The 23,257-nt window shown below is 44.5% G+C and overlaps 1 protein-coding gene across 1 annotated transcript in view; it reads left to right on the top strand.

Moving 5' to 3' along the window:
* Window positions 1–3,771, top strand: part of asphd1 (aspartate beta-hydroxylase domain containing 1) — an 85,419-nt gene extending 81,648 nt beyond the window's left edge. Inside the window, exon 6 of the mRNA XM_020486056.2 lies at window positions 2,548–3,771. Coding sequence (XP_020341645.2) covers window positions 2,548–2,657 — 110 coding nt within the window. The 3' untranslated portion in view covers window positions 2,658–3,771. The remainder of the gene's footprint in view (window positions 1–2,547) is intronic.
* Window positions 3,772–23,257: the final 19,486 nt, after the last annotated feature.

The following is a 23,257-nucleotide window of genomic DNA, read 5'->3' as shown; positions in this document are numbered from 1 at the left end:
CTAAGGCTGGTTACTCTAATGAACTTGTCCTCTGCAGTAGAGGTAACTCTGGGTCTTCCATTCCTATGGCAGTCCTCATGAGAGCCAGTTTCATCATAGCGCTTGATAGTTTTTGCGACTGCACTTGAAGAAACTTTCAAAGTTCTTGAAATGTTCCATATTGACTGACCTTCATGACTTAAAGTAATGATGGACTGTCGTTTCTCTTTGCTTATTTGAGCTGTTCTTGCCATAAAATGTACTTGGTATTTTACCAAATAAGGCTATATTCTGTATACCCCCTACCTTGTCACAACACAACTGTTAGGCTCAAACGCATTAAGAAGGAAAGACATTTCACAAATTAACTTTTGAGAAGGCACATTTGTAAATGCATTCCAGGTGACTACCTCATGAATCTGGTTGAGAGAATGCCAAGAGTGTGAAAAGCTGTCATCAAGGCAAAGGGTGGCTATTTGAAGAATCTCAAATATAAAATACATTTAGATTTATTTAACACTTTTTTTTGGTTGCTACGTGATTCCATATGTGTTATTTCATAGTTTTCCTGTCTTCACTATTATTCTACAATGTAGAAAATAGTACAAATAAAGAAAAACCCTTGAATGAGTAGGTGTTGTAAAACCTTTGACCAGTGGTGTACGTAATTTATTTTTTAAGATATAAACTTAGGCCAGGATTCAATCAGATCAGCGGGAACCTGCGTTAGCCATCAAGCGCATTGCTTTCATTTAGGCTGTGTCAGAGGTGTAACTGCGTTAGAGCTGCCAAATCCACAAGTGGCTTCTATTGCGGACATTACCATTAGATGCACGAAATGTATGATGTAATCTTCACCTTGATTAGGGTGACATACAGTACACTCTGTACAAAACATTAGGAACACCTTTGTTGGTTCCACTTTTCTGGGCTCCGTTATTTACTTAACAAATAGGGAATACTCAAAATGTGCACTTATAAATCATAACAATTTGAATCAAAATACAGCTGTAGACAGAAGTCAACGATCAAACATACAACTGATGTCTCTCCCGAGTTCTGAAAAATAGGAAAAGTCCAAGTTGCTTTTAATATGCTTGCAGTCAACCCCTAGTGATGTAACTGCCTACGTCAACACCTTCTACGCATGAGACCAAACCCATGCATAGACAGTTTTACAAACTTGCAGGAGAGAACAATAGTTCCAGTGTTTTCTAAGGGCTCAGCAGTATTTTTCCACTCTCCAAGTTGCTTTATAGTGGTATGTCTGACTTGTCTCTTATTTCTTTCACTCCATTGCAGGGTTCTGTGTCTATGAATCTCTTTTAGCCTTGAGGCGCTTTCTCACAGACACCCTGTTTTGACTGCAATAACTCACACATCTCTCAGACCGTTTCTTATAAGAGGCAGAGACTAGAAACAGTATTAAACCTTATAATGAATGTATATTGCTTATATATATCTATATCTATATATATATATATATATATATATATTGCTTATCTGTAGTCCAGGACCCTAGATGTAGTGAGGGAGGGTTTCTTATAGCCCTTCCCCTTCTATTAATACAACATGAGCATAATCAATTATTATAATAACATCAATCATTGAGTGCAGCCCCTAGCATGACCCCAAAGTTGACCCCATCACCTTCCTGATATTGAGTTTCACCCCATTTTGCCCTCAGATCAGCCTCAATTCATCAAGGGCATGGACTCTACAAGGTGTCGAAAGCGTTCCACAGGGTTACTGGCCCATGTTGACTAATGCTTGTGTCAAGTTGGCTGGATGTCTTTTGGGTGGTGGACCATTGTTGATACACACGGGAAACTGTTGAGTGTGAAAAACCCAGCAGCATTGCCGTTCTTGACACACTCAAACCAGTGCACCTACTGCCATACCTCGTTTAAAGGCTCTTAAATCTTGTGTCTTGCCCATTCTCCCTCTGAATGACACAAGCCATGTCAAGGCTTAAAAATCCTTCTTTGAGGTGACATCAATAAGGGATCATAGCTTTCACCTGGATTCACCTGGTCAGTCTGTCATGGAAAGTGTTCTTAATGTTTTGTACACCCCCATTATTTAGTTTAATAATGTTTAATTTGAGTGTCATTATTTCTATATAGCCAACACTTTCTCATTCTGGACGTGAAATAAACTAACCATAAAACAACTTAGCCTTTTTAGAGCATTAGATGGTACTGTAGTAAGCAGTAGTTTTGCAGACAACAGTTCTGAGAATTCTAACTGTGTGTGAGCATTGGTTACAGTCCCATCAACTCTGTTAAATTTTGGAAGCTAACTCCATAATCACAAGTGCATTATTTGTATAAAGACAGGCATTCAATCTGAACTGAGTTACGGAGCAGCACACTATAACAGACTTTTAATTAAGGGTCATTTCTTTTTGAGACAACATTCTTAACATGAATGCAATCTCTGTAAACGTCGGAGAAAATGTCTTTAAAATATGCATTGTTGGCTGTATAGTGTGCTGCTCTATAACACATCTTGGATTGAATCTCGGCCTTATTTTATAATGTTTTCTTGTTTTTGTTTTTCGTTAAGGGGTGGCAGAGGACGGGCCACGGGTGATTTTCAGTGTGGACCTCTGGCATCCAAATGTGGCTGCAGCAGAAAGACAGGCCCTGGACTACATTTTCTGCCCTGACCAATGAACTACAACTTCCACTGTGCACATGTTCTAGTTGTGCTCCACCCTTATTTGATATGAGGGAAAGGTGCCCAAACCTCGTCTCGAGGGCTGTGCTCTTCAACCTCAATGTTCATCCAGTCCGAGTATCACTGTGTGTGTTACCAGTGAATCCACTGAAACAGTCCAAATAGCCAAAGGGAGCTTACCCACAGAAGTCAGTTCAATGTCTAGTTTAGATTTTTTTTTAAATGTTTTTTTTACACCTTTATTTAACTAGGAAAGTCAGTTAAGAACAAATTCTTATTTACAATGACAGCCTACCCCGGCCAAACTCAGGCGACTCCCAATCACGGCCGGATGTAATAAAGCCTGGATTTGGTTGAGTTGTCAACTAAGCTGAATTCACTGTGAAAATAAGTAAATAAATCCCCATGTCATTGGATTTCGGTAAAACGTTGGGTCAAAAAAAGACTACAATTTCCTTATGTTGATGACTTCTTTAAAATCCATGTTGATTCAACATCATGCCATAAAATTTTGGGGGGGTGGAATGACATATAAACAACATTGATTCAACCAGTTTTGACCAGTGGGTAGAAACAGAATGAACGTTCAGTCATTTAAGATCAGAACTGGTCTTTGCTGCTTTAAACTGCACACGTGTACTCACACACACATTTGGACTGCACTATCTTAATAGCAAAACATACAAATGACATTGTGGATTGATCACAGCTTTTTGATAGGTGACCTCATCATGCAAAGGAATCCTCCAATAAAACAAGTAAATATTTATTACTTTGTAGAACTGTATCATCACAGTTTTTGCTCAACATATGTAGACATGGTTTTCATAAGTAACTGCAGAAACTGTGAGGGAAAAAAGTCAATTAACCACTGTTTTATCTATTCAGTTTTGTTATTTTGTTGTGCCTGTTTTCTATCTATCCTTTTCTCAAATGTGCCTGATGTTAACTTAAGGTGACCCCTTTTGGCATATACTGTGATCTAGATATTTCATTTGGTTTGACTCAATAGATTTTTTGTGAGCATGCTTATATATATATATAAACTCAGCAAAAAAAGAAACGTCCTCTCATTGTCAACTGCATTTATTTCCAGCAAACTTAACATGTGTAGCTATTTCTATGAACATAACAGGATTCAACAACTGAGACAAAAACTGAACAAGTTCCACAGGCACGTGACTAACAGGGGGGGGGGGGGGGGGGGGGGCTCAAAATCAAAAGTAACAGTCAGTATCTGGTGTATCCACCAGCTGCATTAAGTACTGCAGTGCATCTCCTCCTCGTGGACTGCACCAGATTTGCCCGTTCTTGCTGTGAGATGTTACCCCACTTTTCCACCAAGGCACCTGCAAGTTCCCGGACATTTCTGGGGGGAACGGCCCTAGCCCTCACCCTCCGATCCTACAGGTCCCAGACGTGCTCAATGGGATTGAGATCCGGGCTCTTCGCTGGCCATGGCAGAACACTGACATTCCTGTCTTGCAGGAAATCACACACAGAACGAGCAGTATGGCTGGTGGCATTGTCATTCTGGAGGGTCATGTCAGGATGAGCCTGCAGGAAGGGTACCACATGAGGGAGGAGGATGTCTTCCCTGTAACGCACAGCGTTGAGATTTCCTGCAAGGACAACAAGCTCAGTCCGATGATGCTGTGACACACCGCCCCAGACCATGACGGATCCTCCACCTCCAAATCGATCCCGCCTCAGAGTACAGGCCTCGGTGTAACGCTCATTCCTTCGACAATAAACGCAAATCCAAACATCACCCCCCGGTGAGACAAAACTACGACTCGTCAGTGAAGAGCACTTTTTGCCAGTCCTGTCTCGTCCAGCGACGGTCGGTTTGTTGCCGGGGATGTCTGGTGAGGACCTACCTTACAACAGGCCTACAAGCCCTCAGTCCAGCCTCTCTCAGCCTATTGAGGACAGTCTGAGCACGGATGGAGAGATTGTGCTTTCCTGGTGTAACTTGGGCAGTTGTTGTTGCCATCCTACACCTGTCCCGCAGGTGTGATGATCGAATGTACCGATCCTGTGCAGGTGTTGATACACGTGGTCTGCCACTGCTAGGACGATCAGCTGTCCGCCCTGTCTCCCTGTAGTAGCACTGACTTAGGCACCTCACAGTACGGACATTGCAATTTATTGCCCTGGCCACATCTGCAGTCCTCATGCCTCCTTGCAGCATGCCCAAGGCACGTTCACGCAGATGAGCAGGGGCATCTTTCTTTTGGTGTTTTTCAGAGTCAGTAGAAAGGCCACTTTAGTGTCCTAAGTTTTCATAACTGTGACCTTAATTGCCTACCGTCTGTAAGCTGTTAGTGTCTTAACGACCGTTCCACAGTCGCATGTTCATTAATTGTTTATGGTTCATTGAACAAGCATGGGAAACAGTGTTTAAACCCTTTGCAATGAAGATCTGTGAAGTTATTTGGATTTTTTCTAATTATCTTTGAAAGACAGGGTCCTGAAAAAGGGCCATTTCTTTTTTTGCTGAGTTTATATATATACAGTACCAGTCAAGTTTTTGGACACTCAAGGGTTTTTCTTAATTTTTTACTATTTTCTACATTGTAGAATAATAGTGAAGACAAACTTTTAAATAACACATATGGAATCGGGTAGTAACTAAAAAAGATTTTAGAATCTAAAAATATTTTTTCGATTTTTCAAAGTAGCCACCCTTTGCCTTGATAGCTTTGCACACTCTGGCATTCTTTCTGCCATCTTCACCTGGAATGTATATCCAAGAGCCTTGAACGAGTTCCCACATATGCTGAGCACTTGTTGGCTGCTTTTCCTTCACTCTGTGGTCCAACTCATCCCAAACCATCTCAATTGGGTTCAGGTTCGGGTGATTGTGGAGGCCAAGTCATCTTATGCAGCACTCCATCACTCTCATGTGTGGTAAAATAGCCCGTACACAGCCTGGAGGTGTGTTGGGTCATTGTCCCATTGAAAAACAAATGATTGTCCCACTAAGTGCAAACTAGATGGGATGGCGTATTGCTGCAGAATGCTGTGGTAGCCATGCTGGTTAAGTGTGCCTTGAATTTTAAATATATCACTGACAGTGTCACCAGCAAAGCACCATCACACCTCCTCCTCCATGCTTCACGGTGGGAACCACATATGTGACTATTATCGGTCCACTGACTCTGCATCTCACAAAGATACAGCAGTTGGATCCAAAAATCACAAATTTGAACTCATCAGATCAAAGGGCAGATTTACACCAGTCTAATGTCCATTGCTCCTGTTTCTTTGCCAAAGCAGGTCTCTTATTATTAATGGTGTCCTTCAGTAGTGGTTTCTTTGCAGCAATTCGACCATGAAGGTCTGATTCACGCAATCGTCTCTGAACAGTTGATGTTGATGTGTCTGTTACTTGAACTCTGTGAAGCATTTATTTGGGCTGCAATTTCTGAGGCTGGTAACTATAATGTACTTATCCTCAGCAGCAGAGGTAACTTCCTGTGGCGGTCCTCGTGAGAGACAGTTTCATCATAGCTCTTGATGGTTTTTGCGACTGCACTTGAAGAAACATTCAAAGTTCTTGAAATGTTCCAGGTTTTGACTGACCATCATGTCTTAAAGTAACAATGGACTGTCATTTCTCCTTGCTTATTTGAGCTATTCTTGCCATACTATGATCTTGGTCTTTTACTAAATAGGGCTATCTTCTGTATACCATCCCTACCTTCTCACAACACAACTGATTGGCTGCATTAATGCATTAAGAAGGAAAGAAATTCCACAAATGAACTTTTAACAAGGCACACCTGTTAATTCAAATACATTCCAGGTGACAACCTCATAAAGCTGGTTGAGATAATGCCAAGAGTGGGCAAAGCTGTCATCAAGGCAAGGGTACTTTGAAGAATCTAAAATATATTTTGATTTGTTTAACACTTTTGGTTGCTACATGATTCCATATGTGTTATTTCATAGTTTTGATGTATTCACTATTCTACAATGTAGAAAATAGTCAAATAAAGAAAAACCCTGGAATGAGTAGGTGTGCCTAAACTTTTGACTGGTACTGTATATACACAATCATGTGGACTTGAAAAGCATAGTCTGTAAGAACAAATCATAGCACTAATGAAGCATGTTCTGCACTGTATGTGAATATGTAGCTAATAAAAGTGTCCAAATATCCTCTCATTCAATATTTACATTACATTTGAGTCATTTAGAAGACTGTCTAATCCAAAGTGATTTTACAGTCAGTGCATTAGTTCCACCACTGAGGTGCCAGCACAGAGAAGAACTGAAATTTGGATGAGTGGGAGTTGGCCCCTCGCAGGGATGGTGGTTCCAAGTGGCCAGAGGTGGCAGAATGGAGTGCTCGTGCTGGAGTGTAGGACTTGACCATTTAGTTGAGGTAGGGAGGAACAGTTCCCTGTGCTACTCTGTAGGCAAGTGAGGATCTTGAATTTAATGCGAGGTGCTACTGCACAGTAATGTCACAAGAGTTCATTTAACTTCTATGAAGTCAAATGTAACACTATTTTGGTATTTATATGGTCCCACCCCCATTTTGTGTTAAAACTACTCTGGTCATGGTGTTAATATTTTTTGAGTCAAAACAACACTACAGATGTCAGATCTTAATCTTCACTCTTGTCACAGAGAAATGTCCTGTTGCATCAGGGAATTCAAATGAGCCTTGTGATTCCTTGAACATGAGCAGTTCTCTTTCTCTCCATGCAGTGGCAGTCAAGTCATTGGGATCTGCTGTCAATAACATTCTCTCTCGCTCGCTCAAACGCAAGGCCTATGTCTTATTACTGCAGCATTCAAATGTAAAAAACTTTATCTGAAATGTAGCCATACAGATCAACAACCATTATTTTATATAGCTTAATAACACAAGATAGATATTGGTCTCCTCTAGGCAATGGCATACAAGTGTGGAGTGTATCCTAAGGTTACGAAGGAACTGTCAAAATTGAGTTCAATCGTGGCCTGGGGTGGTCGAGTACAGGGTGTCCCAAACTCGGCCTGGGGCCTCCCTTGGGTGCACATTTTAGTTTTGCCCTAGCACTGCACAGCTGATTCAAATAATCAAAGCTTGATGATGAGTTGGTTATTTGAATCAGCTGTGTAGTGCTGGGGCAGAAACCAAAATGTGCATCCAGGGGAGGCCCCAGGCCCGAGTTTGAGAAACCCTGGTTTAGTTGTTAAGGCCGCTGCCTTCAGCGCACATATAGACTTAGCGTGTCGACGTGGGTTTGATTCTGGCCCACTTGGGTTTGATTCTGGCCCACGCCCTTCTGGTACAGATAACTCAATGCCCCCGATTTGACTTGATTTAGTTAAAAATTTCAAATATGGACAGTCCAGGGATATTTTACCCCCGATCTTGATAAGAAATAATCATACCAGACACTCTTGGATAACATAAATAGAAAACAAATAACATAAGTAGGCTACACCAACATTAGTTTCTATTCCTACAGTGTCTGGTGAATTGCCACAGTTGATTTGCCGTGGTAAATGAGGAAATAGTTTATTTCTAGTGTATTGAATGATTGTCAAATAGATAAATCACTCTTAGTCTGTTAAAAAAGGATGAAGTTGTTCTGATGACAATAACGACCCGAGGGTGTGTAATGGGAATTTTAATGATTGTGCTTTTCTTATAATTAATTTCTATGTTCTATTCATGTGTTGTTCTAATAACCAATTTCTGTGTTCATGCAAGTATCTGACTGTACAAATCACCTATCAGTAGCTGCAATTTGGCAGGAGACCCAGACCGTGTTTTGAGAACGAACGACTCTGTGTTTTGAGAACAAACTAAATATCTGTTTCAAGGTCTCAGCTTAGAGAGAAAGAAGCCTTGTGAGGTGTTGGTCTCTCACATGTTATGAAACCGTATTGGTCGGTCACATGAATGAGACAAAACGGTCATTATTAATAAATTATGCTAAATCATGCAAATATAACTTGTCTGTGTATAGCTGTGTATAGCCGTATGGGACTGCTCCTGATTGACATGCGTACTATGGTGCATTGAGTTGATTGGAACCTCTCCAGCGTGCTGACATTAAACAATGATTCATTTAAGTTTGACTTCGAGTATCTCTGTGTAAGAATTTCCACGACAGGCAAACATGGCTTGAAAGACTTTGGTTGCAAGAAGGATTCAGGTGGAGAGGAAGAAGCGACGTGAGAAAGGGCTGTCAATAATAAGCCTTCCTACCTTTAGGACAACAACTCCCATTGTTAGGGCGGTGTTGTGACTTTACTTTCATTAATCTGAGGACTGTTATTTATCTAATCAACTAACTGTGTTTAATTGTTACACAATTTAAATTAATCATGTAACAATTGAACTCATTAGGAATTTGGGACACTACGAGAGTGGTTGTTTAAAGAGTTTCGAATTAAACTCTAAAAGGTCTTTATCTATCACATCCATAAAACAGTCAACGTACCAATCATAACCTCTTATTTTATCATCATTCTGAACAGTCATAACCTCCTTGGATCTGAAAAAAACCCAGCCTTACTTATGATTCAGTACCATACAAATTGGTTTAATTATTTATTTACAAGCTAACTAAATGATAACACAGAATAAACATACACACTTAATACATTAGGAAATGGCCCCTAGCCAGTGCAAAGTATATGATACTATGAGAGTAGTTTCTAAAATGTATCAACGATAAGTGTCTATTTCTCTCTGTACCAGTGATTGTCTGAGATGGGAGTTTCTTGCCTCTTCCTCATGTTGATATTTAGAATTCAAACCACTTTAGACATGGGCTGCAGCTCCCCGTCTTTCCTAATCTGGGAGATGAGTTAATTTTCTTCACCTCGTGTTGAGGTTCAAAGTTCCAACCATTTCAAACGTTAATTTCTTTATGCACTCTGGTCGACAGAGATGGTTCCGTCAGGCTGACATGCTCTCTGACCTCACTTGGGGCGTGGCTACTTACTATGCAAAGTTTATAGGAGAGAAATTGTCTTATGGCTCCTAAAATCACATTCCTATCTTAACATATACTAGTAGTATATTCATATACTACTGGAGACTTCGTACATGTAGTGTATATACTTTTCAAGTTATAGTATTTCCTTTATAAAATGTTTAATGACATTAATAACATTCATTTTCTATAGCTCACTACTGACCATTCCCCACATTGTTATGGTAGAAATATTGTTCCTGTATTCACTTTTGAACAATTTAGAGTTTCAGCGGGAAAAGGCTGTTAAACAAAGGACATTCCTTTGGTTAATACTGGAGAGGGAGACCCTAGGTCTCCTCTCTTTTAATTGAAAACAGGGTGCGAGCTGTCAACCCGGTAGCAGCTCCCTCCTCCCCTCTTCTGTGGATGAGAGAAGGTCTGGTTACAGTTATCCATTGCCAAGCTGATCTGACTCATCCGGATCCTACCAGGACAGTCATGACAGCTCCCCTCTGGTGGGTTCAGTCTGGGAAGGACTCTGCAAGTTGCAACCCACCATAAAAATGACCACGGGATGTCCTGGTTTGTTGGTCATCGTAGTAGTCCCCCTCTGGTGGTTTACCCTGGTAGGATTTCTGCAAGCTGTAGCCTACCACAATAATGGCCAGTAGTCGTTCCGGACCCGTTGTCCGGGCTGGTGGATCTAGGCAGTAACCTAGACAGACGTTAATAATGCACAACATTCACAAAATACATCAAATGAGCAACGTTGTGGCACTAACTGGTGGTTGTATGGGGAACTTGATTGTGGCTCTATCACTTCCGCAGTGTCAAAGAAAAATTAAATAAAATGGAGAATAAAACACAAACAAAAATGTATACAAATTATAGTTAGCACACCTTAATCATCTAATTGGACTATTCAATATACGTCCATGGTCTTGGCTAAATGACTCTATCATGGCATTTGTCTAATGTCATATCTAGGGCGATCCTACTTAGCGGTGTGTTGCTTGGGGCACTATCCTAAGTTGATAACTACATGATAAGTCTACAGCTGTTAGACACTAGCTTCCGACAGTCTACAGGGATGACCTATGGACCTCTGGGAAGAAATATGTGATTAATGTAGCTGTAGAGTCAGGGGCGTCAGGATACATTTTAAACTTTACCAAGGCTGGTATTTTGCTCGGACTCTTATGTGATCCTAGTATAAATCCTCCTTAAATGTTCTGTTGTACATGTGCGTTTATGCTTACACAAGCGCACGTGCCAAGGGGAAAAAAACAAGTATCCTGGTAGACTGCAATCTGTTCAGAATAAGTCGGAAGTCATCAGATCATTTCCACGTCAATGACCGTGTGTCAGTAAGAATCGGTGCTGACCTCAAACCATTCGCCAAGGGGGACCTGTAGTGTTTTTACTACAAGTCAATGTCTCTTACACCATTGTTGTGGTGATAGGTATGAAGGAGTCTATTTCATAACTATGTTATCAACGGAGGAGCTAACCTCACGACGGAATTACTCTTTAAGCACGGAACCAGTCGTACGCGGTGTGATCATGGTTCATGACTAATAATAACTTTCCTCCTGAATGGAGGGTTATATATTTTTGTGGCATGTGTGTTAACCATCAGAAGAGTGTTTTGGAGATTCCCTTCCATGTGTGGCAATCTGAGTGACTACTACCTCCTCTGTCACTGTTATCAATGGCAATTCGAATTATTAGGTCTCTAACCTTCTTACTGATTGTTTCTGACATTGGTACTGGTACCCAGGGGGACCAGCTATCCTACCGATTTTATTCTGAAATGTTACCCTACCAGAACACATGATTAGCATTTTTCTAGTTGCATTGTAGTTGAGACTACACATGGCAAGGAATGATTATTGTTACCATTTGTTTTTGGAGGTGGAAAGTCCACTGGACTTCTTTTACGACCAGTGTCGGATACCTCAGTGATATCTCAGATGTATTCTAAGGTTATCCCCTTCGAGGGGCTTGTCCGCTCCTCTCTGTTTTCGTGGGGAAGTTTACAATCTGATTTGTTTCCTGATTGGGCGGCCTCGTACAAATGTTGCAATTAGTCTCGACTTACCCACTGGCCTCGATGAGGTTCATCATGGGTCTGGGCTGGTGTTGGTGTCCGAGGCACAAACAAAAAGGTCAGACCCTTTGTACGAGTTGTCGGCAGCCTTTCAACCAAATCTCCTGGTGTTTGTGTTTCAAAATGCTCAGTGGCTTTCGTGGCCTGCCAGTCACCACAGCGTCCGCGTGTGGCCACCTTTCCAGTGCCTGCGAACTGCGACGAGGATATCTTTCTGCGATATCGCACAGTGTTTCACCAGTGGGAGTCATCGGGTCAGTGATGGGACTGACGCCGTTAGTTTCATAGAAAATGGTTTCAGTCCCTCTCAAAGCGGAAAATGTATAATTGGATGCAGACTCCACTCTGCACGTTGATGCTTTTATTAATGAGATGGCCGTGGTGCTTGAGGATGTAACGGCGTTCGTCTGTTGAAAGAGGAGCGGACCAAAATGCAGCGTGGTGGTTACTCATGTTCTTTATTAATAAAGATGAACAAACAATCAATACAAAACAACAAACGTAACGCGAATACCTATACAGCCTATCTTGTGACAACTAACACAGAGTCACCCACAAACACACAGTGAAACACAGGCTACCTAAATATGGTTCCTAATCAGAGACAACGAGAATCACCTGACTCTGATTGAGAACCGCCTCAGGCAGCCATAGACTATGCTAGACACCCCTACTCAGCCACAATCCCAATACCTACTAAAACCCCAATACAAAAACACAACACAAAATAAACCCATGTCACACCCTAGCCTGACCAAATAAATATAGAAAACACAAAATACTAAGACCAGGGCGTGACAGAACCCCCCCCCCCCCCAAGGTGCGGACTCCCGGCCGCACACTAAAACCCATAGGGGAGGGTCCAGGTGGGCGTCTGTCCACGGTGGTGGCTCCGGCTCAGGACGTGGACCCCACTCCAACCAAGTCTTAGTCCCCCTGTAACGCGTCCATTGATTGGCGACCCTCGCCGCTGACCTTGGCCTAATAACCCTCACCAAGGACCCCACTGGACTGAGGGGCAGCTCGGGACTGAGGGGAAGCTCGGGACTGAGGGGTAGCTCGGGACTGAGGGGAAGCCCAGTACTGAGAGGAAGCCCATTACTGAGAGGAAGCCCAGTACTGAGAGGAAGCTCAGCACTGAGAGGAAGCTCAGCACTGAGAGGAAGCTCAGGCAGGTAGTTGGATCCGGCAGATCCTGGCTGACTGGCGGATCTGGAAGAGTCTGGCTGACTGGCAGATCTGGAAGAGTCTGGTTGACTGGCAGGTCTGGAAGAGTCTGGCTGACTGGCAGATCTGGAAGAGTCTGGCTGACTGGCGGATCCTGGCAGACTGACGGATCTGGCTGCTCCATGTAGACTGGCAGCTCTGGCTGCTCCATGCAGACTGACAGCTCTGGCTGCTCCATGCAGACTGGAATCCCTGGCTGCTCCATGCAGACTGACAGCTCTGGCTGCTCCATGCAGACTGACAGCTCTGGCTGCTCCATGCAGACTGACATCTCTGGCTGCTCCATGCAGACTGACAGCTCTGGCTGCTCCATGTAGACTGGCAGCCCTGGCTGCTCCATGCAGACTGGCATCTCTGGCTGCTCCATGCAGACTGACATCTCTGGCTGCTCCATGCAGACTGACAGCTCTGGCTGCTCCATGCAGACTGACAGCTCTGGCTGCTCCATGCAGGCTGGCAGCTCTGGCTGCGCTGAACAGGCAGGAGACTACAGCAGCGCAGTAGAGGAGGAAGGCTCTGGCAGCGCTGAACATGCGGGAGACTCCGGCAGCGCAGGAGAGGAGGAAGGCTCTGGCTGCGCTAAACAGGCAGGAGACTCCAGCAGCGCTGTAGAGGCGGAAGGCTCTGGCAGCGCTGAACATGCGGGAGACTCCGGCAGCACAGGAGAGGAGGAAGGCTCTGGATGCGCTGAACAGGCAGGAGACTCCAGCAGCGCTGTAGAGGAGGAAGGCTCTGGCAGCGCTGAACATGCGGGAGACTCCGGCAGCGCAGGAGAGGAGGAAGGCTCTGGCTGCGCTAAACAGGCAGGAGACTCCAGCAGCGCTGTAGAGGAGGAAGGCTCTGGCAGCGCTGAACATGCGGGAGACTCCGGCATCGCAGGAGAGGAGGAAGGCTCTGGATGCGCTGAACAGGCGGGAGGCTCCGGCAGCGCTGGAGAGGAGGAAGGCTCTGATAGCGCTGAACAGGCGGGAGACTCCGGCAGCGCAGGAGAGGAGGAAAGCTCTGGCTGCGCTGAACAGGCGGTGCGCACTGAAGGCCTGGTGCGTGGTGCTGGAACTGGTGGTACTGGACCGAGGACACGCACAGGAAGCCTGGTGCGGGGAGCTGCCACCGGAGGACTGGTGTGTGAAGGTGGCACAGGATGGACCGGACCGTGAAGGTGTACTGGAGAGCTTGAGAGCAGGCCTGGCACAGGACGTGCAAGGCTAGGTAGGTACACAGGAGGCCTAGTGCATGAGGCTGGCACAATTTTCACCAGCCGACTAACACGCACCTCAGGACGAGTATGGAGCGCTGACCCAGGTGCCATCAAATCCCCGACACGCTCCGTCGGACGAATATCGTACCTAAAGCACCAAACTAGCAACTCCCTCATTACTCTCTCCTCCAATTTCCCCATTAACTCCTTCACAGTCTCTGCTTCGCTCACCTCTAACACCGGCTCTGGTCTCCTCCTTGGCTCCTCACAATAAACAGGGAGAGTTGGCTCAGGTCTGACTCCTGACTCTGCCACTCTCTCCCTGAGCCCCCCCCCCCCAATACATTTTTGGGGCTGACTCTCGGTCTTCCGTCCGCGCCGCCATGCTTGCTTCGCCAACTCCATTCTCTGATAACCTGCTTCGCACTGCTCCAGCGAATCCCAGGCGGGCTCCGGCACTTTCTCTGGGTCGACCGCCCACCTGTCTATTTCCTCCCAAGTAGTGTAGTCCCGATATTGTTGCTCCTGCTGCCGCTGTTGCTTCTCCTCATACCAGCGCCTCTCAGCTCTCGCCGCCTCCAGTTCTTCTTTGGGGCGGCGATATTCTCCAGGCTGATCCCAGGGTCCCTCTCCGAACAATTCATCCTCCCATGTCCGTTCCTCTCTTTGTTGCTTCTGCTGTCGCTGCCTGTCACCATGCTGCTTGGTCCTGGTGTGGTGGGTGATTCTGTAACGGCGTTCGTCTGTAGCCATAGACTATGCTAGACACCCCTACTCAGCCACAATCCCAATACCTACTAAAACCCCAATACAAAAACACAACACAAAATAAACCCATGTCACACCCTGGCCTGACCAAATAAATATAGAAAACACAAAATACTAAGACCAGGGCGTGACAGAGGATATGTCTGAAGGACAAGAGAAGTTATCTTAACTACAGTATCGCATGACTCCAAGAAGGAGGGAAGTTTCTCATTCACAGACTGCTGGCTAGAAATCATGAAAAGAATAGTCAATCAGGTTTGTTGATTGAATGTGATGAGATATCATAATATCTACTTGAGTCAGATTCTGCACCAAAAGGTGTTGAAACATCTTTTTCCCAAGGGGTCCTGTCGACAGGTACTCCTTATGGATGACTGTGTTGCAGCCAGCGTTAGGAGAAGATAGTGTGGTCAGTAGAGACTGCACTGTGACCACAATTAAAAAAATATATATATAAAAAAAATAGAAATATTACTTAAAAATCATACAATGTGACTTTCTTGATTTTGGTTTTAGATTCCGTCTCTCACAGTTGAAGTGTACCTATGATAGAAATTACAGACCTCTACATGCTCTGTAAGTAGGAAAACCTGCAAAATCGGCAGTGTATCAAATACTTGTTCTCCCCACTGTATATTTCAATTTATTTTCAATCTCTTTTCCAATATACCTTCCGGTAACACGCCTCACCCAATGTAACACAGATCCGCTTATAGCCAGAATCTCCATCAAAAGCTAACCAGCAAATTAGCTACTATATATTTAGTCATTGTTAGCCACTGCCAGCGGCCTTTACCTTCTGCACAGACACCAGCCATTTTTGCCTGGATAATACTTGCCAGTATCGGACTCTTTTTCTCCACTACAACGCCGGATTCCTGCCGTAAACCCTGGACCATTACTCCTGATCATCACAGCTAGCTAGCTGCCACCGAGTGACCCAGCCCCGAAGCTAGTCCTGAGCCAGGCTCACCTCCCGGCCTACTCTGTGATCACTCAGCTACTCAGCCGATGCCTCCCGGACTCTACCCCCAACACGGCTAGAATCATGATTGATCATCCTTGAGATGTTTCTACAACTTCATTGCAGTCCACGTGTAGTAAATTAAATTGATTGGACATGATTTGGAAAGGCACACACCTGTCTATTTAAGGTTCCACAGTTGACAGTGCATGTCAGAGCAAAAACCATGCCATGAGGCTGAAGGAATTGTCCGTAGAGCTCCGAGACAGGATTGTGTCGAGGCACAGATCTGGGGTTGGGTACAAAAACATTTCTGCATTATTGAAGGTCCCCAAGAACACACTGGCCTCTATCCTTCTTAAATGGAAGAATCGAGGTAGAAGGGCCTTGGTCAGGGAGTTGACCAAGAACCCGATGGTCACTCTGACAGAGCTCCAGAGTTCCTCTGAGGAGATGGAATAACTTTCCAGAAGAAGGACAACCATCTCTGCAGCACTCTACCAATCAGTCCTTTATGATAGAGTGGCCAGACGGAAGCCACTCCTCAGTAAAAGGCACATGACAGCCTGCTTGGAATTTGCCAAAATGCACCTAAACAGACACAGACCATGAAAAACAGGATTCTCTGGTCTGATGAAACCAATATTGAACTCTTTGGCCTGAATGCCAAGTGTCACATCTGGAGGAAACCTGGAACCATCCCTACGGTGAAGCATGGTGGTGGCAGCATCATGCTGTGGGGATGTTTTTCAGTGGCAGGGACTGGGAGTCTAGTCAGGATCAAGGGATAGATGAACGGAGTAGAGAGATCCTTGATGAAAAGCTGCTCCAGAGCGCTCAGTACCTCAGACTGGGGAGAAGGTTCACCTTCCAACAGGATAACAACCCTAAGCACACAGCCAAGACAATACAGGAGTGGCTTCGGGACAAAACTCTGAATGTCCTTGAGTGGGCCAGCAAGATCCCGGACTTGAACCCGATCTAACATCTCTGGAGAGACTTGAAAATAGCTGCGCAGAACTTGAGAGGATCTGCAGAGAAGAATGGGAGAAACTCCACAAATACAAGTGTGCCAAGCTTGTAGAGTCATATCCAAGAAGACTCGAGGCTGTAATAGCTACCAAGGGTGCTTCAACAAAGTACTGAGTAAAAGGGTCTGAATACTTACACTACTGGTCACAAGTTTTAGAGCACCTACTCATTTAAGGGTTTTTCTTTATTATTACTATTTTATACTTTGCAGAATAATAGTGAAGACCTCAAAACTATGAAATAACACACATGGAATCATGTAGTAACCAAAAAAGTGTTAAACAAATCAAATTATATTTTATTTTTGAGATTAGTCAAAGTAGGCACCCTTTGCCCTGATGACAGTTTTGCACACTGCCAAGGCAGTGACAGTTTGAACACTGCCAAGGCTTTGCACACTGCCAAGGCAGCAGCTACTCTTCCCGGGGTCCGGCAAAATTTAGGCAATTATACAATTTAAAAAACATTACAATACATTCATTACAGAATTGACAACACACTTAGTGTGTGCCCTCAGGCCCACCCTCCACGACCACATACTGTATCTACAACGCAAAATCCATGTGTGCATGTGTGTATAGTGTGTATGTTCAACACAGTCTCACAATCAATTCGTGCTAAGGTAACTGAGCTAAACGACTAGCACTCACTTCCATCATCATGAAGTGCTTTGAGAGACTAGTCAATGACCATATCACCTCCACCCTACCTGACACCCTAGACCCACTCCAATTTGCTTACCGCCCAAATAGGTCCACAGATGATGCAATCTCAACCACACTGCACACTGCCCTAACCCATCTGGACAAGAGGAATACCTATGTGAGAATGCTGTTCATCGACTACAGCTCGGCATTCAACACCATAGTACCCTCCAAGCTCGTCATCAAGCTCGAGACCCTGGGTCTCGACCCCGCCCTGTGCAACTGGGTACTGGACTTCCTGACGGGCCGCCCCCAGGTGGTGAGGGTAGGCAACAACATCTCCTCCCCGCTGATCCTCAACACTGGGGCCCCACAAGGGTGCGTTATGAGCCCTCTCCTGTACTCCCTGTTCACCCACGACTGCGTGGCCACGCACGCCTCCAACTCAATCATCAAGTTTGCGGACGACACAACAGTGGTAGGCTTGATTACCAACAACGACGAGACGGCCTACAGGGAGGAGGTGAGGGCCCTCGGAGTGTGGTGTCAGGAAAATAACCTCACACTCAACGTCAACAAAACTAAGGAGATGATTGTGGACTTCAGGAAACACCCCCCTATCCACATCGATGGAACAGTAGTGGAGAGGGTAGCAAGTTTTAAGTTCCTCGGCATACACATCACAGACAAACTGAATTGGTCCACTCACACAGACAGCATCGTGAAGAAGGCGCAGCAGCGCCTCTTCAACCTCAGGAGGCTGAAGAAATTCGGCTTGTCACCAAAAGCACTCACAAACTTCTACAGATGCACAATCGAGAGCATCCTGGCGGGCTGTATCACCGCCTGGTACGGCAACTGCTCCGCCCTCAACCGTAAGGCTCTCCAGAGGGTAGTGAGGTCTGTACAACGCATCACCGGGGGCAAACTACCTGCCCTCCAGGACACCTACACCACCCGATGTTACAGGAAGGCCATAAAGATCATCAAGGACATCAACCACCCGAGCCACTGCCTGTTCATCCCGCTATCATCCAGAAGGCGAGGTCAGTACGGGTGCATCAAAGCTGGGATCGAGAGACTGAAAAACAGCTTCTATCTCAAGGCCATCAGACTGTTAAACAGCCACCACTAACATTGAGTGGCTGCTGCCAACACACTGACACTGACACTGACTCAACTCCAGCCACTTTAATAATGGGAATTGATGGGAAATGATGTAAATATATCACTAGCCACTTTAAACAATGCTACCTTATATAATGTTACTTACCCTACATTATTAATCTCATATGCATACGTATATACTGTACTCTATATCATCGACTGCATCCTTATGTAATACATGTATCACTAGCCACTTTAACTATACCACTTTGTTTACATACTCATCTCATATGTATATACTGTACTCGATACCATCTACTGTATCTTGCCTATGCTGCTCTGTACCATCACTCATTCATATATCCTTATGTACATATTCTTTATCCCCTTACACTGTGTATAAGACAGTAGTTTTGGAATTGTTAGTTAGATTACTTGTTGGTTATTACTGCATTGTCGGAACTAGAAGCACAAGCATTTCGCTACACTCGCATTAACATCTGCTAACCATGTGTATGTGACAAATAAAATTTGATTTGATTTGCATATATGTACAAAATGCATTTCAGCAAATTTCGTGCGTTTTTGTGCGTTTTTCTGGTTTAATTCGTGAGAAAAGACACAAATTTATGTGCTTCTTAATTCGTGTGAAAAACACAAATTTAAACAGTAGGCTACACACAAGCCTTTTCAACAACCATATAGACGGATAGTTTATATTTAATTTTTGTTCTTAAACTCGATGTAGGATCAGGCAAAATCCCTTGAGTTGCGCACCTTATGCAGGTTTGGTCCTCGGTTGGTTGCCATGTGTCCATATCGAGTGGTGTGGTCATGATGTCTAGGTCCGCTTGTCAACGGATGCGGAAAGCATAGTGCAACCTAGGAGTTTGGTTTCTAGTTTTGAGTCGGTTGATCCACTTCCATCTCTGACACATGGAAACCGGAGGGGGGAAGGGAGGGGGTGCACTCCACACATATGCGCGTAGTCCGGAGGGGTCCCGGCGTGGCTGGCCAAAGTTGTGGGCCCCATGGTTGCCCACTTTTAGATTGACCCATTGGTTGGGTTAAAGAGACGTCTGTCCGTAGGGTGTGGGTTAGGGTTAGGTCCAGTTGGAGTTAGGGTTAGGTATAGTTAGTAGAATGGTTAAGGTTAAGGTTAAGGTTAGGGTAAGGTATAGTCACGTATATGGTTGTTGCAAAGGCTTGTGTGCCTACTGGTTAAATTCGTGTCTTTTCGCACTAATTAAGTAGCACATAAATGTGTGTATTTTCGAACGAATTGAACCACACAAAAATGCACAAAAAACTAATTGGATGTGAGGCTGGGCTGGTATATTATCATGTGTAGGTGCCTATGTTTGTGTTACTTCACAGTCCCCGCTGTTTCATAAGGTTTACCTGCTTTTTAAATCTGATTATACTGCTTGCATCAGTTACCTGTTGAGTTCCATGTAGTCATGGCTCTATGTAGTACTGTGCGCCTCCCATAGTCTGTTCTGGACTTGGGGACTGTGAAGAGACCTCTGGTGGCATGTCTTGTGAGGTATACACGGGTGTCCGAGCTGTGCGCTAGTATTTTAAACAGAGTGCTCGGTACCTTCAGCTTGTCAACACCTCTTACAAAAACAAGTAATAAGGAAGTCAATCTCTCTTCCACTTTCAGCCAGGAGAGATTGACAGGCATGTCATTAATGTTAGCTCTCCGTGTACTTTTAAGGGCCAGCCGTGCTGCCCTGTTCTGAGCCAACTGCAATTTTCCCAAGTTCCTATTTGTGGCACCGGACCACACGACTGAACAGTAGTCTAGGTGTGACAAAACTAGAACCTGTAGGACCAGCCTTGTGTAAAGCATAACACAAAAGTTTTTTCAGCAGCAGACTGATGGATAATGTCAAAAGCTGCACTGAAGTCTATCAAGACAGCCCCCACAATACTTGTGTCATAATTTTCTTTCAGCTAATCATCAGTCATTTGTGTAAGTGCCGTGCTTGTTGAGTGTCCTTCCCTATATGTGTGCTGATAGTCTTTTGTCAATTTGTTTACTGTGAAATAGCATTGTATCTGGTCAAACATAATTTTTTCCAGAAGTGTACTAAGGGTTGGTAACAGGCTGATTGGTTGGCTATTTGAGCCAGTAAGGGGGGCTTTACTATTATTTGGTAACAGAATGACTTTAGTTTCCCTCCATGCCTGAGGGCACACACTTTCTAGTAGGCTTAAATTATTGAAGATGTGGCAGATAGGAGTGGCAATATCGTCCGCTATTATGCTTAGTAATTTTCCATCCAGATTGTCAGACGCCGGTGGCTTGTCATTTTTTCACCTCTTCCACACTGACTTTACGGAATTCAAAAGTACAATTCTTGTCTTTCACCTACAAACAAGCAAGATTTCTGGCTCTCACAGACCTGTAACTTCTTCTTTAAGAGGCTCCTCTCGTTACCTGTATTAATGGCACAACCTCAAACAGTCACACTCCAAACTCCACTATGGCCAAGACCAAAGAGCTGTCAAAGGACACCAGAAACGAAATTGTAGACCTGCACCAGGCTGGGAAGACTAAATCTGCAATAGGTAAGCAGCTTGGTTTGAAGAAATCAACTGTGGGAGCAATTATTAGGAAATGGAAGACATACAAGACCACTGATAATCTCCCTCGATCTGGGGCTCCACGCAAGATCTCACCCCGTGGGGTCAAAATGATGACAAGTACGGTGAGCAAAAATCCCAGAACCACACAGGGGGAACCCAGGGAGGGATCTAGTGAATGACCTGCAGAGAGCTGGGACCAAAGTAACAAAGGCTACCATCAGTAACACGCTATGCCGCCAGGGACTCAAATCCTGCAGTGCCAGACGTGTCCCCCTGCTTAAGCCAGTATATGTCCAGGCCCGTCTGAAGTTTGCTAGAGAGCATTTGGATGATCCAGAAGAAGATTGGGAGAATGTCATATGGTCAGATGAAACCAAAATATAACTTTTTGGTAAAAACTCAACTCGTGGTGTTTGGAGGACAAAGAATGCTGAGTTGCATCCAAAGAACACCATACCTACTGTGAAGCATGGGGGTGGAAACATCATGCTTTGGGGCTGTTTTCCTGCAAAAGGACCAGGACGACTGATCCGTGTAAAGAATGTGAATGAGGCCATGTATTGTGAGATTTTGAGTGAAAACCTCCTTCCATCAGCAAGGACATTGAAGATGAAACGTGGCTGGGTCTTTCAGCATGACAATGATCCCAAACACACCGCCCGTGCACCGAAGGAGTGGCTTCGTAAGAAGCATTTCAAGGTCCTGGAGTGGCCTAGCCAGTCTCCAGATCTCAACCCCATAGAAAGTCTTTGGAGGGAGTTGAAAATCAAATCAAATCAAATTTATTTATATAGCCCTTCGTACATCAGCTGATATCTCAAAGTGCTGTACAGAAACCCAGCCTAAAACCCCAAACAGCAAGCAATGCAGGTGTAGAAGCACGGTGGCTAGGAAAAACTCCCTAGAAAGGCCAATACCTAGGAAGAAACCTAGAGAGGAACCAGGCTATGTGGGGTGGCCAGTCCTCTTCTGGCTGTGCCGGGTGGAGATTATAACAGAACATGGCCAAGATGTTCAAATGTTCATAAATGACCAGCATGGTCGAATAATAATAAGGCAGAACAGTTGAAACTGGAGCAGCAGCACAGTCAGGTGGAAGTTGAAACTGGAGCAGCAGCATGGCCAGGTGGACTGGGGACAGCAAGGAGTCATCATGTCAGGTAGTCCTGGGGCATGGTCCTAGGGCTCAGGTCAGTTGAAACTGGAACAGCAGCATGGCCAGGTGGACTGGGGACAGCAAGGAGTCATCATGTCAGGTAGTCCTGGGGCATGGTCCTAGGGCTCAGGTCCTCCGAGAGAGAGAAAGAAAGAGAGAAGGAGAGAATTAGAGAACGCACACTTAGATTCACACAGGACACCGAATAGGACAGGAGAAGTACTCCAGATATAACAAACTGACCCCAGCCCCCCGACACATAAACTACTGCAGCATAAATACTGGAGGCTGAGACAGGAGGGGTCAGGAGACAGTCCGTGTTGCCCAGCAACAGCCCCAAAACATCACTGCTCTAGAGGAGATCTGCATGGAGGAATGGGCCAAAATACCAGCAACCGTGTGTGAAAACCTTGTGAAGACTTACAGAAAACATTTGACCTCTGTCATTGCCAACAGAGGGTATATAACAAAGTATTGAGATAAACTTTTGTTATTGACCAAATACTTATTTTCCACCATAATTTTCTAATTAATTAATTACAAAATCCTACAATGTGATTTTCTGGATTTTTTTTCTTCTCATTTTGTCTGTCATAGTTGAAGTGTACCTATGATGAAAATTACAGGCCTCTCTCATCTTTTTAAGTGGGAGAACTTGCACAATTGGTGGCTGACTAAATACTTTTTTGCCCCACTGTATGTGTGTGTTCTTGTACAGTTGAAGTCGGAAGTTTACATACACTTAAGTTGGAGTCATCAAAACTTGTTTTCAAACGACTCCACAAATTTCTTGCTAACAAACTTTAGTTTTGGGAAGTCGGTTAGGACATCTACTTTGTGTATGACACAAGTCATTTTTCCTA

The sequence above is a fragment of the Oncorhynchus kisutch genome, linkage group LG6, assembly GCF_002021735.2.
Source record: "Oncorhynchus kisutch isolate 150728-3 linkage group LG6, Okis_V2, whole genome shotgun sequence".
Classification (NCBI taxonomy): Eukaryota; Metazoa; Chordata; class Actinopteri; order Salmoniformes; family Salmonidae; genus Oncorhynchus; species Oncorhynchus kisutch.
The sequence above is the reverse complement of the archived record's forward strand: the minus strand, read 5'-3'. Positions and strand labels throughout refer to the sequence as shown.